At 33.6% G+C, this 16,795-nt stretch overlaps 1 protein-coding gene across 5 annotated transcripts in view; it reads left to right on the top strand.

The window, feature by feature from the left end:
* Lnpk (lunapark, ER junction formation factor) overlaps window positions 1-16,795 on the top strand; it is a 76,941-nt gene that overhangs the window by 44,009 nt on the left and 16,137 nt on the right. For all 5 annotated transcript variants that reach the window (XR_015447166.1, XM_004857714.4, XM_004857716.4 and 2 more), the window contains 3 exons: window positions 1,613-1,696; window positions 1,776-1,827; window positions 14,552-14,764. Coding sequence is in view for 4 of the 5 variants with exons in the window: in XM_004857714.4 (XP_004857771.1) it covers window positions 1,613-1,696; window positions 1,776-1,827; window positions 14,552-14,764 (349 nt within the window). In the remaining variant the exon portion in view is untranslated. The remainder of the gene's footprint in view (window positions 1-1,612; window positions 1,697-1,775; window positions 1,828-14,551; window positions 14,765-16,795) is intronic.

Raw genomic sequence — 16,795 nt, 5'->3', positions numbered from 1 at the left:
AGTGTAGAACATTTCCATCATTACATAAAGCTGTGTTGTACAACACTGGTTTAAAACACCAAAAATCTAATTTGTAGAGATCAGAGATTTGGTTCTTTGATATTCCATGTAGATAATGTTGATTTAGGGATATATTCTATTACACTCTCTCTCTACCAGCAGTCCTAGTTTTTTCCATACTGTGAAATTACAAAGATTTATTTTTTTTATTAGATAATACAACTTGCTTGTCTTGAGAATTTATCATAATTTTAAAATAATTAGGAAAGCACTTTAGTTTCCCTAAACTAAGGTTAATCATTCGTCTAAGCTCTGAGCTTCTTAAATATTGAATTGAGTGTTTAATGAGGAATGTATTAACTACTATTGTGGCAGTGTATTTTTAGCTGTGTTTTAATTCAATAAACATGCCCTGGGTTGCATTTTAAAATAAGTATCTTTTGGAATGAATATGACATTTAATGAATTTAAGTGGTTATTAGTGGTCACTGAGAAGGAAAAGTTCCTGCTCCAATTTTTCCAAAAGCATTTTGTCTTACATATTAGGTATTTGTCATAACTATGACTGTTTTGTACTAAAGTTCAATTTTTTTCTGATATTGGGCTATAACTGCTAAAATCATACTTTATTGGTGATTACTTTAAAAATTAAACCCATATATTAAGCTATAAAGTGATTTGAGTGCATGGTAAATAAAATGCTATAATAATGAAGTGTTTTAATTACAGGCCCTAGTGTAAGCGTAGAATTCAGTAAAATTTCTACTTAAAGTCTATGTTCAGTTGTTTTCCTCTAAAGCTGTTTAAATCTAAGTGTGAAAAAAAGGGCAGTGGTGGAGTTGCTGTGGCCTGGGGAGGGCTTTACCTTTTAAAGTCATTTGAGCAAATTCCATGGCTGTTCTCCCAGTGAGTGAGTTTTCACTGTATTTGCAGCAAGCTAATTGCTTCTGCTAATAAATAATCTAAAATCGATGCTGACAACACTTAATTGGCCCAGAGATTTTATTTTGTAAAGCTCTTGGCTAACGACTTTCTTTAAATTAATAGCATTAAGTGCTATGAGGAAATAAATCTGAGGAATTGCCTGTCATTTGCTTGTCATGTCTAATAACTTCCAATAATGATGGCTGATAGATTTTTGCACATTCCATTATTGAAGTTGGTGCATGTAATTATTCTTCTCATTATATGTAAACAATTAGCAATATTTGGTATTTCCTTCCAGTAAAGCTGTTAAATACAAGTAACATATTAGAGGTTAGAAGCCATTTTAAAATCTAGATTTTAATTATTATTATTGTTACTTTTTTTTTTTTGGTACCGGAGATCGAACTCGGGTCCTTGCGCTTGCATAGCAGGCGTTGAAACCACTGAGCTAAATCCCCGGCCCTAGATTTTAATTATTTGATTGGAGGAAGTCTTCCATTCTGCCTGCGTATATTTTGTGCTGCACCTAAGTGGGGGAAAAACAGAGGGAGGAAGGCTTTTGCTCCCTTTATTTTAAGACCGGTACTTAGAAAAATAAGTTGTGTGCTGTGTATGTGTGTCTGTTTGTGTGTGTGTGTGTGTGTTTGTTTAAAACATGACAATTTATGGAGATTTTTGTTTCTAGCTTGAAGAAGTCATGGAAAAAGAAACTTATAAGGCAGCTAAATTAATTCTTGAAAGGTTTGATCCAGATTCGAAGAAAGCAAAGGTAAGACTGTGATGTCACTGCTATTTTATTATGAACTGCTTGTGTTAGGCCACTGTAGTAACATTATTGTAATCAACAGGAGTTGGAGCCGCCATCTGCCGGAGCAGCTGTGACTGCAAGACCTGGACAAGGTAAATAACTTTGTAAAAACTGCTGCTGCTTTTGGGAAGATCCATATTTACCCAAGTGAGTGCCCAAGTGTGTTGGTGGTGTGTAAAAAGTTATTTAGAATGCTTTTATGTTAACTTGGTAATTTGAGATATCATTTAGGATAGATGGCAATAATTTTATTTCATTTTAATCTTATAGAAACATGTTAATAAGTAGAATACTGAATAATTGCTTAAAGTATATAATTAAAATATGTAGTTAGCTTTAATTTTTGAAATTTATGTAATTTTATCAATATTTTGTAAGATTTCTTCCCTTTCAAATAATAATCTCTTGAATATCTTATGAAAACTCTTACATTTTATGATTTATTTTACTTCATTAGTCTTGGGAATCAAACTTAGGGGCCTTGGTCATGCTAGACAAATACTACTGCTGAGTTGCACCCCAGACCTATGATTTATTCTTGGAGAATATGATGAAGTTGTCAAATCTAAAGTTTTTTATCAACACTTTTTTTTTCTTGGTACCGGGGGTCTAACTCACAACCTTGAGCTTGTGAGGCAGGCGCGGTGCCACTGAGCTAAATCCCGGGCCCATTTCTCAACACCTTTATTTAGAAAAAGAATAAAATAATTTAGAAATGAGAAGAAAATAAAATCGCTACTACAAAATACTCTTTTCAAGTTGTATTATCATGTTATTAGCCATCAGTATTACATTATTCAATATTATGTAAGATTTTAGAAGTGGTTACATAAAATATTTCCAAGATTGACAATATTGAGTTTGTATTGGTTTTCATCTTTGTTCTTTTCTCTAGAATCTAATAATAGAATTTGTAAGGCTTTTATTGCAATGTAGAACTTAACTACTTTTAAATATATAACTTCCATTCTTGCAACTCATGAGAATTATAGCCTGGTTTGAAAAGTTATGATGACATTTAGAACTTTGAAAAATAAATCTTTCTATGAATATTCAAAAGGCAATGGATATTAAATAAGACATAGTTTTAGATTTTCTGGTTGGCAGGCTGTGTGGAAAGAATACCATCTACCCCAGTCATCCTTAAGCAGGATTTTAGTTATAGATGTTATTAGCCTGTGCTTTTTTAAAGATTGTTTGATAAAACCAAGTGATTATAATATATTATTAAATTATAAGTGATTAGAATAAATTATATTTATACTTGGAATGACATTTTTATTTTTCATAAAATTTTCTACTGTTATTGCTTATTTTAATATATTATAGAAAAGTTTTGGCCAATAGACCAAGCTTCTATAATTTCTAAAACATTTTTGTATATTGGGTACTATTTTTCAATTGAATTCATAGATGCAGAGAGTAGAATGGTTGTTTCCAGGGTTGAAAAGGAGTGGGGAAAATGGGAACATATTGGTCAGAGGGTACAAAGTTTCAGTTATGTAGATAAATGTGACTTCTAGAAATCTAATGTGCAATGTGGTGACTCTAGTTAGCAGTAATGTATAATATACTTGAAATAAGCAGAAAGAGTAGATCATAAGTGTTCTTAACTGCAAATTGAAAAATGGTAACTATAAGATAATAGATGTGTCAATTAGCGTGACTATAGTAATCACTTCAAAATATATAATACTTGGTGCAAAGAAAAATAACCTTAATGAATATATTTTTAAAATGTAATATTTTGCAGAAAGCTATTGCTGCCAGGTGTGGTGGTGCACACTTGTAGTCCCAGCACTTGGGAAGCTGAGGCAGGAGGATTGCTGTGAGTTGAGGCCAGCCTGGGCTACATAGTGAGTTCAAGCCCAGCCTGAACTGTATAGCGAGATCCTGTTTCAAAAAAACAAAACAAAACAAAATGACCCAAAAACAAAACAGAAAGGTATTGCTGTTGCTTAAAATAAGTTTATATTAAAAAAATCAAACTTTTATGCTGCCCTTTACTAAAAATTCTTAAGAATTTTTCATATTTAGGCAACATAAGTTGTTTCAAGAATTTAAAAATCTTAGTTTCCTTAGAAACTTCTGAAACCCAAATAAATTTTTTCCTTCCAATGTCATATTGTAATTATAGAAAACCATTATGGTCTCTGTGCTTTGGGTTCTTGTGGCGCTGCTTTTGGATATTCTTTTAGGGAGAGTCAACATTTAGTTATAATATAAATAAATCATTCATGTAAAAAATGTGTTGAATGACTTATGTGCAGGCACCCTGGGGAATAAAGAGATGACAATAATATGGTTTTTGATTCTAAGAAGCTTAAAACCTATTTTTAAAAAATCATTTCTTCTGCTATATATTATGCTAGTATCTCTCACTGTTCTAGGGGTATTGTAATTAATTAGTGTTGAAGTTTTTCTTAACTTTAAAAAAAATTCAAAGTGATACCCAAGCTTTGTTCTACTTTTTAAAAATTATACTTTAGCTTTAATTTAATCTTGTTTAGTATCTTTCAGTTTTCCTAATCATTTTTATAGGTGACTTAGTCATTGATTTTGTTTAAGATGTCAGCTTCTGTCAATTTGAATCTAAGTATTTCTTTGCTGAACCATTGTTCTCATACTTGCTACCTGCCTGTCTCTTCTCTTTCTCTTTCTCTTTCTCTTTCTCTCTTTCTTTCTCTCTTTCTCTCTCTCTCTCTCTCTCTCCCCCTCTCTCTCTCCCTCTCCCTCCCCTCTCCCTCTCTCTCTCTCTCTCTCCCTCTTCCTCTTCCTCTTTCTCTTTCTCTTTCTCTTTCTCTAATTTGGTATTTTGACTTTAGCCCGTTTTTGAATTTAACAGAAAGTGGAATAAAAGTATTAAATGATATACATATGTACACCCTTGGCCTTTGAAAAGATCTCTTCCAAGTGAATATAATTGTTGTATCCTTATTTTACTAGCTTTCTTGCATGATAGCTGAACCAGAACTGTGATTCATGTGTAGAAGGGAATCTTTCTTTTATTTTGTATTACTAAGTTGTTAATGATATATTCTGTGCTTACATTGATTATAAATTTTGAGCATAATATTCTTTGATTTGCGTAGGTTTTACACTAAAAGAGTATCATGCTTACTTGACAACCCATCTGTTCTTAAATTCCCCCTTACTCAAAGACAGTATAGAGGTCTCATTTACTCTTGTAACACAGTTTCCCCTATTAACATCTTATGTCAACATAGTTCATTTGTAGCTGTATGATACATTATTGTTAACTAAAGTCTGTAGTTGATTCAAACTTCCTTAGTTTTCATGTAATGTCGTTTTGCAGTTCCAGGTTCCCATCTGGATGCCACATTACATTCAGTTGTCTTGTCTTCACCTTCTTTTGGTTGTTATTGTATCTCAGATTTTCTTTGTTTATGATGACCTTGAAAGTTTTGCCCTGATCTTTTCTCTTTAATAGAGAACTTGTCTTTTTTTTTTTTTTTTGGTACGGGGGATCGAACTCGGGACCTTACGCTTGTGAGGCAGGTGCTGGAACCGCTGAGCTAAATCCCCAGCCCTAATAGAGAACTGATCTTAATCCTAGCCAGAGTTGTTATTTTATATGAAGATTAAATAAACGATATCTGTATGTTTACACATTAAATAGACTTATTTGCTATTTAGATGTTTAGTATTTATTCTAGTTCTAAAAAAATCATAGATTAGAAGACAGATTTTATTTCTTGTTAGAGTAAAAAGTAATAAAATTTGGATTTAAATGAAAAATGGTATTTGCCACAGTGTACATTCTGAACAGCTTCTGTGGAATAAAGAAATGTAGAAACTTAGGGATGGTGAAAAATTAAATTTCTTTTCAGTATTTTAATAGGGTACAGAACTTAATTTGGTTTTTATGTACTAATTTTTGATTTATTCATTTTTTCCAATAAATGTTTCATGAATATCTACTATCTGTTAGAAGCCCTGGAGATATCATAGTGAACAGAACAGACAAAAAACTTTCTTTTCCTTTGTTGAGAGTAGATAGATAATAAATTAATTTTAGATAGAAGAAAATAAAGGATGCCTAGAATGAGGGCAGATTTTAATTTATTTTTTTCTCAGTACTGAGGATTGAATCCAAGGCCTAGTGTGCTCTAGGCAAGTGCTTTCCCACTGAGTTTCATTCCCCAACCAGACTGAAGTTTTAAATAGAGTTATTGATGAAGATCTCACTTGCAAGGTAACAGTTGATCAATAGGAGAAAAGTGAAGGTGTGAGCTGTGGAGGAGATATCTGAGGGAAGAACATTCCAGACAGAAGAATCAGTAAGAGCCCAGACTCAGAGTGATGAGCATGTCCAGAGTGCTCTAGAAATAGCAAGGCCAGTAGGCCTGGACTGGATGGAGCAAGGGTGAGAGTGGTAGAGAGGCAGCAAGAGAAGTAACAAGGGACCATCTTGTGTGAGGCCTTGTAGACTGTGGAGCATGGTAAGAACTTCAGTTTTCAGTTTCATTTAGGTTTTTTTTTTTTAATTTTGTTTACTTTTGAGCAGAGGATCGACACAATCTACAGTATTGTGTCTTAAAGGAAGGTTAATATTTGAGAAGCTGCTGCAAAGGGAGCAAAGGTGGAAGCAGTAAGACTATTTAGGAAGCTGTTGCAGTAATCTAGGCAAGCACTGGAGGTAGCTTGAATCTTGGTTAGTAACATTGGAAGTGAAAACCTATTTAAAAATTTTAATATAATCTCTACCTGAACCCCACTGCCACTAGCTTAAAGTGACTTAAGCATATTCTGTATATATCTTGAAGGTAGAACCTCAAACATTTCTTGATGGGTTAGACACAGAATCAGAGAAGGTGCTATGGATGACCCGAAGGATTTTGGGTATAGAGTAACTGAAAAGATGGAATCGCCACTGAATAAGATTATGGAAACTGTAAAAGGATCATTTTTTGGAAGGAGGCTGAGATGGGGTGGTAAAAAAACTGGGTTTGATTTTAGATATATTTGAGATACCTGTTAGACATTTGACTAGAGCTTTTTTTTTGTTTTATTTTGGTTTTTGTTTTTTGAGTCAGGATCTTTCTGTGTAGTTCAGGCTGGCCTTGAACTCATGGTTATCCTCCTGCCTCAGCCTCCCAAGTACTGGGATTATAGGCGTGTGCCACCATGCTCGGCTGACTAGAACTTTTAAGAAAGCATTTGAATATGAGTCAGACCAACAGGAATTATCTGTGCTGGAGATATGTTTGGGTGTCCTTAGTACTGTATGTAATGATATTAAAACCATGGTACTGGGGGGTAGGAGTAAAACTCAGTGTTAGAATGCTTGCCTAGCATGTGAAAAGCGCCCTGGCAAAACACACACATACACACACACAGACACACACACACGCCAAGAAAATAGAAATAAAGACCCCATAAAACTGGATGAGGTTACTAAGAAATAACTGAAGAAAGAGGACCCAAGGGCCTTGTGTTGTGTACTCTAATATCAAAATGTTAGGGAAAAGAAGAAGAAGAAGCAGTGAAATAAACTTGAGAAATGGCCAGTGAGATAGGAAACCCAAGAGAGTGTACAGCTGGACACTTAAGTGAAGAGAATGTCTCAAGGTAGTGATCATCTGTGACAAATACTGCTGCCAAATAAATCAAAGGTTGAGAACTACTGATTTTAGTAATATGGAAGTCCTTAGAGACCTTGAACAGTATTGGTAGAGGGATGTCACAGAACCATTAGAAAGGATGACAGTAGAGTCAGGCACCACTGTAATCCCAGCTACTTGGGAGGGTAGGGCAGGAGGATCTTAAGTTTGAAGCCAGCTTGGGCAACTTAGCAAAGGCACTGTCTCAAAATAAAAGTAAAACAGTTAAAAAGGGATGGAGGTGTACTTTAGCATTAGAGTGCTTGCCTAGCAAGTGTCAAGGCCCTGATTTCAATCCCTAGTACCTTAAAGAAAGAAAGAAAGAAAGAAAGAAAGAATTGGATGGCAGAAGGTTTTGAAACAATGAGAAACAACTCATTTGAGTAAAAGCAGAGAAATAGCCAGGCATGGTGGTGCACATCTGTAATCCTAGCACTCAGGAGGCTGACACAGGAAGAACGCCGTGAATTTGAGGAAAGTTTGGGTTACATAGCAAGACTCTGTCTCAAAAAAGAAAACAAAAGTGGTGAAATTGATGGCTGGAGGAGGAAGCATTCTCTCTATGGGAGCAAACATACTGTATGAAAGAATAACAACATGTTTGTGTGCTTCTAGGAATTGCCTAAAAGACATGAATTGGTAACAACAGGAGAGAGTAGAGACAATTGAGAGGTGTCCATGAATAGGTGAGAAGGGATCTAGTTTATAAATGGAGAATTTGGCTTTTGATAGGAATATGACAATTCCTTTGTAGTAATCAGGGCTGACTGACAGCATGCGGTAGATATAGGTAGGTAGAGGAAATTATCTTCCTGTTGTGTGTGATTTCTTGATAAGGGTGAGGTTTAGGGAGGTGTAGTTGGGAGCATGAAATTCTCTAGCAGAATGAGGGAATAAATGGATTAGAGAAATATAGAAATGCCAGGGTATCCAAAGAGCTGCTTAAAATTCTGGTCATGCCCAAAAAACTCTGCCAAAAGACTTCTAGACTTAATTGACAGATTCAGTAGAGTAGCTGGATACAAGGTCAACACTCAAAAAACAATAGCCTTCTTGTACACAAATAACAGACTCACTGAGAGAGAAATTAGGGAAACAATTCCTTTCACAATAGCATCTAAAAAAAAGGAAATATCTAGGAATCAATCTAACAAAGGAAGCAAAAGACCTCTACACTGAAAACTACAGCACTCTGAAAAAAGATTGAAGAGAATACAAGAAAATGGAAAGACATCCCTTGCTCCTGGGTAGGAAGAACCAGTATAGTGAAAATGGCTATACTTCCAAAACTACTATATAGATTCAATGCAATGCCGACTGAAATTCCAACAATATTCTTCACGGAACTAGAGAAAACAATCCAAAAATTCATTTGGAACCATAAGAGACCTAGAATAGCTAAAGCAATTCTAAGCAACAGAGACATGACTTGGGGTATCACAGTCTCCAACTTGAAACTATACTACAAAGCTACTGTGATAAAATCAGCATGGTACTGGCAAAGAAACAGACCTGAGGATCAGTGGAATAGATTAGAAGATGCAGAAACAACTCCAGACATACTCAGCCACCTCATCTTTGACAAAGGAGCCAACCACCATCATTGGAGGAAAGATAACCTATTTAATAAATGGTGTTGGAAAAACTGGATTTCAACCTGCCAAAGATTAAAACTAGACCCATACCTATCACCATGCACTAAATTAAGATTGAAGTGGATTAAAGATCTAAATATGAAGACAGAAACACTAAACTTGCTGGAAGATAAGTTAGGTAGAACTCTTGACATTGGCATAGGAAAAGACTTCATGAACAAAACCTCAGCAGCACAGGAACTAGCAGAAAGAATCAATAACTGGGATCTCATCTTATTAAAAAGCTTTTGCACGGCAAAAGAAACCACCAGCAGAGCTAACAGACAACCTACAATATGAGAAAAAATTTTTAGCAGCTGTACCTCAAACAAATGACTACTATCTAGAATATATAAAGAATTGAAAAAAATCAGACCCCCCAAATTCAAAGACCCAATTCAAAAATGGGTATCTGAAATGAACAGACAAAGAAATAAAAGCAGCAAACAAATATATGAAAAAATGTTCAACATCACTGGTCATTTGAGAGATGCAGATGAAAACAACACTGAGATTCCACCTCACCCCAGAAAGAATGGCTGCTATCAAGAAATCGACCAGTGGGGGCCGGGGATTTAGCTCAGTGGTTCCGCTGCCTGCCTCGCAAGCGCAAGGACCTGAGTTCAATCCCCGGTACCAAAAAAAAAAAAAAAGAAAAAAAAAGAAATCGACCAATAACAAATGCTGGTGGGGGTGTGGGGAGAAAGGAACTCTTCTCCATTGCTCGTGGGAGTGCAGACTGGTACAACCACTGTGGAAATCAGTATGGAGATACCTCAAAGAACTAGGACCGGAAGTCCCATTTGACCCAGCTATTCCACTGCTGGGGATCTTCCCCAAAGAATTAAAAGAATCATACCACAGTGATATATGTGCACCCATGTTCATAGCAGCACAGTTTGTAATAGCTAAAGCTTGGAAGCAGCCCAAGTGCCCATCAACTGGAGAGTGGATAAAGAAAATGTGTTTTTTTTTTTATAAAATAGAGTACTACTCAGCCATAAAGAACGAAAAACTAGAGTCATTTATAGCTAAATGGATGTATATTGAGGCCATACTCTTAAGTGAAATAAATAGGACACACGTGTAAATACCAAATAGTTTCTCTAGTGTGAGAAACTGATAGTGTAAACAAGGGTTAAAATGATTAAAATGAGTAATTGATAATTTGAAATAGGAAAAAAGGTCCAAAGATGAAGGGGTGAAGGGAGGGGAAGGGGAAAGGAAAAGAGGGAAAGGAAAAACTATGAGAAAAGAACAAAAAATGGAAATGATGCCTATGTAAATAGGGAAGGGAGGAGGGAGTGAAGGGTGCACAGGTAATGGGGAAAAAATAAGAACAAAGATACATCATGTACAGGTACAAACACCCAATGATAAATGTAAATGAATTGTATACCTAAAATGTACCAATAAAAGAACTAAAAAAAAAAAATTCTGGTCATGAATTAAAACACGATTCTTTTGTATGTTCACCTGTGTGGGTGTAGGTATGGAGCAGGCAAATAGTTGGTTTTAACCAGGCTTGAGGTTTTTACTAATGAATGCAGTGTTACATGGCATATTTACAGGTTCCGGGGATGAGGCTATGGACATCTTTGGGAGGCCACTAATCTGCTTATCACACTATGTAAATTTGTTAATGGGCAGTTGGAAATTTAAAATTGAAATATAGGATGAAAATAGATTTATTACATAGACTTTTATTAAGTTCATACCCTGTGGCAATTACTTTGCCACATCCTGAGGCTTTAAAGTTGCTGTTCCTCCCTATTATGTCTTGGTTAAAAGAGGTGTATACATGTAAATAAACAGTCTAATATATATGGACCACAACTAATGTAGAAGGTAGGCATGAGTCACAATAGTTTTCTTTGAGAATGGGAGTGGGAAATTTTTCAGGTAAAGAAGATGTACAAGGTAGTACTTTTAGGTACTGCAAATAGTGCCTTATCCCTGACAAAGATAGGATTCTTATCCCTGAAACAGGGAGATAGGATTCAGTGTGAATGAGGAATCATTACAGAAAACTTTGTATGCAACATTATAGAGTGAGACTTTATGTTATATACTGTTTGGAAAGCCATTAGAGGTTTTGAATTTTAGATTAAGAACATTTTTCTTGGTAATGTGGAGAAGGATTGAAGAGTGAGTGAAGTTGAAACATGGAGATCAATTAGGATATTATATATTGTAGGTAAGAGATAAAGGTCTGCACTGGTAAAGTTATGGCAATGTAGTTGAAGAGAAAAGAGGTTTAAGAGATAATTCAGGAGAAGATTGACTGACCTTGATGGCAGTTAGATTTGGAAAGTGGGGAGAGTGAAGATGTTGTTATCTAGATGCCTGCCAAAACTTTGAGACTCGCTGTAAGGAAAGTGCCTGTGTTACATGTTCTAAGATTGTTTCAGATGAGGATCTGTGAGTGATTCATTGTCTTGCGGTCTTTTTAAAATGTTAAGCAGATTACTTCCATCAGTATTAAGCTAGGAGTTAAGGTTGATGTGAACATTGTAGCTACCTGGTTGACTTAATAAAGAAGGGATAATTATTTGTATTATGCAAAACTTTTATCTCAATAATGGTTGAATAGCAAAATAGTTTTATACTTAAATTTTCATGTAAATTGTAAGTTTACACAACTTAACAAATAATGTTTTGAAAACTTTTAATGTGTAAATTATTAGCTATATAATTACTTTAGAAATTCTAGGTTGCTTAGCTGTTGATTCATTGTAATTTCTGGAACCTTTATGTTTGCACTACTAACAGCTGTTGTTATTAAGTACTTTTCATGTGTTCTGGCTAAACTCTTTGTGTTGATTTTCTCATTTAATCTTTACAAGAACCATATGGGTAAGTAGTCTCATGAAGAAGCTGAATTGAGAAATGTCATGAACTTGAAAAAGATTTGCATGTACAATGAAATAAAAAGAGGAGTTAAAATTATGAAAAGTGTGAACCTAAAGTCTGTTAGTCATTTTTTAAAAATCTCATTTTGATTCTGTTTGCTAGATTTTAAATTTAAAACTAGTAGGGTCTTGTCCTCATACTTGGTGAGTGTGATTTTTTTTGAATCATTGATTGATCATTGATTATAATGTTAAGCCATCCGCTGATCAAGAATTGACATTATGGATTACTCCTTATGATATTTTGATCAATGTACAATGCTTGGTAACTTTTTTTGAGGATTGTATTTTACATTTAAATGTAGAAAATATTGAATAAACAATATGACTGCTTTTTTGAGTACTAGACACTTTATTTACAGTAATATAAAACATTTGTGTCAAGTAGCTAAGAGTAGATAAATCGTAGATATTTCTAATTTGATACTAAAGAATATTTAATAACATTTTACCAAATATGCATTTGGTACTGTGTGGCTAGCTGTTTAAAACTATTCATAATAATAGTAATCCTTTATAATCTACTTTTCCTTTGAAAATGGTAAAACTACATTTATTTCTGTTCATGACTTTTCTGTAACTTTTTTTCTCTTTGCCTATATTTAAATTTAGAATTATTAAGCTAAGAGTTTTTTATGGACTGCTAGACATGATGTCCTTTGTCAACTAGTTATGGACCTCACCTTTTAGTAGCATGTGACTGATATTAAAGGCATGTTAGTTAATATTTTACAGTTTAAAGGCACATTCTCAGGAAGCAGTCTTAAATTTTTGTTTAAGAAGTAAAACTATAATGGCTACTTTCAGTATAGCCTAATGTATACTAAACTTTTATTTATCTATATGAAAGGTGTAATTTTTGAGCTATACATTACCTGAAAATTGTCTAAAAGTGACTTATAGTATTTGATGGCTTATTTTTCAATTAACAGTTTAAATTATCAAATCTTAGTATGATTTTATTGATTTCAGTATCTTTTGTACATTTAATGGCTTTCCTAATGTGTAACTCCCTAATAAGTATTCTTTGTAAGAATTAATTAGGTAACCAGCTAATATGTAGGAAATGTTAGGGTATGATTAATTCAGGTAATATCTGATATTTTCTACATAAACTACATGGAAAATAGCAAGATACAAACATGGTTCCACTTATATAATGATAATATGCTTATAATTTTTTTATTGTGTTATCTTGTTAGAGACTAAATTAGAAAATTTGTTGGTCCCAGTAATTATAGGTAAAATAATTTAAAAATGCCTTGGAGGGGCTTGGGGTATTGCTCAGTGGCAGAGTGCTTCCATAGCATGCACAAGGCTCCAGGTTCAATTCTCATCACCATAAAAAGAAAAAGAAAATGCTTAGTTGTGTGAAATCACTGTCATCTGAATTAAGTTTTCAGTAAATGTTAGCAGTCAACACACATTGTCTAATCCTCAAACAATTTTTTGAGTTAAGAAGTTAATTTTACAGATAAACAGATTTATCAAGCCTATCTTAGGTCACATAGCTAGAACCAGGATTCCAACCAAACCTTTCTACAAGGTCCAAGTCCTTAACAAGTAAATAAGATTGTGGTGGACTAAGATATGACACTAGAGCTATAAACTTGGAACAACATTCTTATGAAAGTTTGTCATATGGTGTCCCAGTCTAAAGTGTTTAGCTTCAGGAAGTATGCATTTTTACCATTAATGCTTTAGCTACATCTTTAATTTCTGTTGCTAATTTAGAATTTGTGAAAATTTAATGATACATAGAATTAAAAAGTTGTAAGGGCTTCTTTATTTGAGATCTTACTGTTGACATTCAAGTAACATATGATTGGAATAGGGAATGTTAGAGTTTAATTTTATATTATTGAGTAGGAGTCATGAAAGAGCCAGAGAGTAAACGGCTTTGAGAGCCATATTGTCTCTTTTGTCACTACTAAACTCGGTGAAAGCAACCATAGACAATATGTAAACAAAAGAGCAGGACTGTTTTCCAGTAAAACTACAGAAACATACAGAAGCCTGGGTTTGGCAGTTTTCTGACTCCTGTTATAGAAAATTTTATACAGTAATTTCTGTAACTAAAGTAAGATTTATTTGTGAGGAAACTGGAAGTTTTCCTTTATTGAATGTATTGGCAAAAAATTTTTCAAAAAAATAGCAATAGTATAAAGGAGAATAGGAGTAATACCTAAATAGTAAAGAATACTTTTTCAGCATTTCTATGACTACTTAGATTATTTCATAATTCTAGAGTGTATATATTCACTTATTTCTTAAAGTTATTTTTAATCTAGAGAAACAAATCAGATATTGGGAGTTTTCACTTATTCTGATCAGCTTTCTTTCCTTTATCATAAGCAGGAAGATTTAATGTAAAAAGTGTGACCCATAATTGGATGTTTATTTTATTATATTGAATTTATTTTGAAAAGTGATATTAGATGGATCAAGATGTGGACATAAATATGTACAGTTGAATTGTAGGTTCAGAAACTGAGCACTCTGTTTTCAGTGTTAAATTTTATAGATTCCTTATTATAAGCAATTTTGACCCTACAATGCCTTTTAATATTACAAAATTTTAATAAATGTCATCATATCGGCTAAATGGTATTTGGATATTAAATTTAGTATGTTGATTCTTCTCAGAGATTCGTCAGAGAACGGCTGCTCAAAGAAACCTTTCTCCACCACCAACAAACTCTAATCAGGGACCTCCTCAACAAGTTCCAGTATCTCCTGGACCATCAAAGGACTCTTCAGCCCCTGGTGGACCACCAGAAAGAACTGTTACTCCAGGCCTTCCATCAAACATGTTACCAAGACGTCTTGGATCCCCTGCTACTTCAGTGCCTGGAATGGGTAAACAGAGCATTTAATGTTATTTACAGTTTATATTGTTTTCTCTGGTTACCAATAAAACAGGCCATTTTCAGACAGTATGGAAATGGCATTTCATTTGGAAATAGCAGAGCAGTTATCTGATTAAGCAGGAGTTCCATATTCAATTAGCCATAACTCTTTACAGCTGGCACCTAGTGATACTGAAACCTATTTCTTGAGCTCATTTAACTGTTATGGCTTCTTTGTTTAAATGGCAATAAAACTGTAGTATTATTCTGTAGTCAACAGTATAACATATCTTTTTATATTCAACTTTAGAATGGCTCCAGATTTATATATAGTAGGGAAAGAAGAGAACACTTTTGGCAAGTATTTATGTTCTTTACTAATCCCTACACAAACATATATATATTTTTGCACAGACAGTTTTAAATATGACAACATATTTCAGGAAGAATATTCCTGCATGGTGATGCTCAATATATTACTTTTGTTAATATAGATTATAGATTTTTTTCTAAGTTGCAGAACCTTAGTATTTTCTGATTAATATTTTATAAACTTCTATTAACATTGTCTTTATATTTTATTGTATTCTTTTTTTTTCAGTATGGTATCTCTGTAGAAGATTTTCATTCTGTAGTGTACATATAGCATACCACTCTAGGGTTTCTTTTGGAGTGGAAATGTGGCATGGAAGTCCATAGCGTTAGCAGATCACATAATTTTATGTGAATTTCCATTTAGATTATTGAATAATAATAGCATTTTAGGATATTTAATTCTAATTTAGATTACTTTTGTATTTCATGACTATTAACATATAAAAATGTAGTGATTTTGAAGCTAGGTCGTCATCGACATAGGTAATCAGATCATTAATGTAATAAAATCAATAAGAAATCTAAATGTTACTTATGTTAGATTTTTGTAATCTATTTTCCTTCAAAAACGCAGCATAAAATTTTAGAAGACTAGAGAATTACTAATTTATAAACTAATTAGGGAAAGCTGACTACAAATGAAATGTGTGCAAATCTTTTAACTTCCAAAATAATTTACAAAATTACTTTTAAATTTGACATATAATGACATTACTACAAGACAGCCATATTTTAATGAAATTAGTTAAATTGATTGAAAACTACTCATCTTTCAGTTGTTTTCTAGTTAATTTGAGATACTCATCATTTATAAATTATAGTCCTGTTTGTTCAAGAACTTAAGTACATTTGTGGATCTAGTTTTAAAGAAATAAAAGTTTAGCAACTTATATACCAATAACTGTATTGTACACACAAGGCTATAGAGGGAATAATGGCTTAAATTTCATGGGTATGTAAACATGTTTTGCTAAAGTTTCTAATTAGTTTCTGTGTGAAAGACTGTTTATGTTATACATTGGTAAAAATATGAATGAGTTGAATGATTTATTATGATGTGGATTAATAGTTCATTTTTTCATTGTACCATATTTGTCGAAGAGAATCAATTTAATGTGTATTACCACAGAGCTCCCATATGTTTGAAAATTAATAACCAGCAGGTACTTGATAATTTGCCAAGCTATAAAAATTACCAGTGTTCCTACAATGATTGCTTTTGGTGGTTGTATTAATTACTGTTGTCCATAACAGCATGAATGTGAAGGTGTATTATTTTAAAAGTTGTTATTATGCCGGGGTTGGTTTAACATACTTTCATGAAATCTGTTGTTTTATGTGTTTAGATTGCTTTGTGGACATGTTCACTTTAAATATGTAGAAGTAAAATAATGTAGCAAAAGTTATGTCAAATGCTTTCAAGATCTAATTTGAGGGCTGGGAATGTAGCTCAATGTAGAATGTTTGCGTAGAATGTTCAATAGCATTGGTTTATTTGTTTATTTATTTTTGTTTTCTTAAATTTTTGTTTTTTTGCGACAAGGTGTTGCCCTTTAGTTCACACTGGCCTTGAATTCATTGTAGCCCAGGCTGCCCTCAAACTTGCAACAATTCTCCTGCCTCAGCCTCCCAAGTGCTGGGATTATAGGCATGTGCCACCACCCCT

Source organism: Heterocephalus glaber, unplaced genomic scaffold (assembly GCF_053883595.1).
Source record: "Heterocephalus glaber isolate CG9 unplaced genomic scaffold, H.glaber_assembly_v1.0 deba00000347, whole genome shotgun sequence".
In the NCBI taxonomy this organism is placed as follows: Eukaryota; Metazoa; Chordata; class Mammalia; order Rodentia; family Bathyergidae; genus Heterocephalus; species Heterocephalus glaber.
Note: the sequence above shows the minus strand (reverse complement) of the source record. Positions and strands in the feature narration are given on the sequence as shown.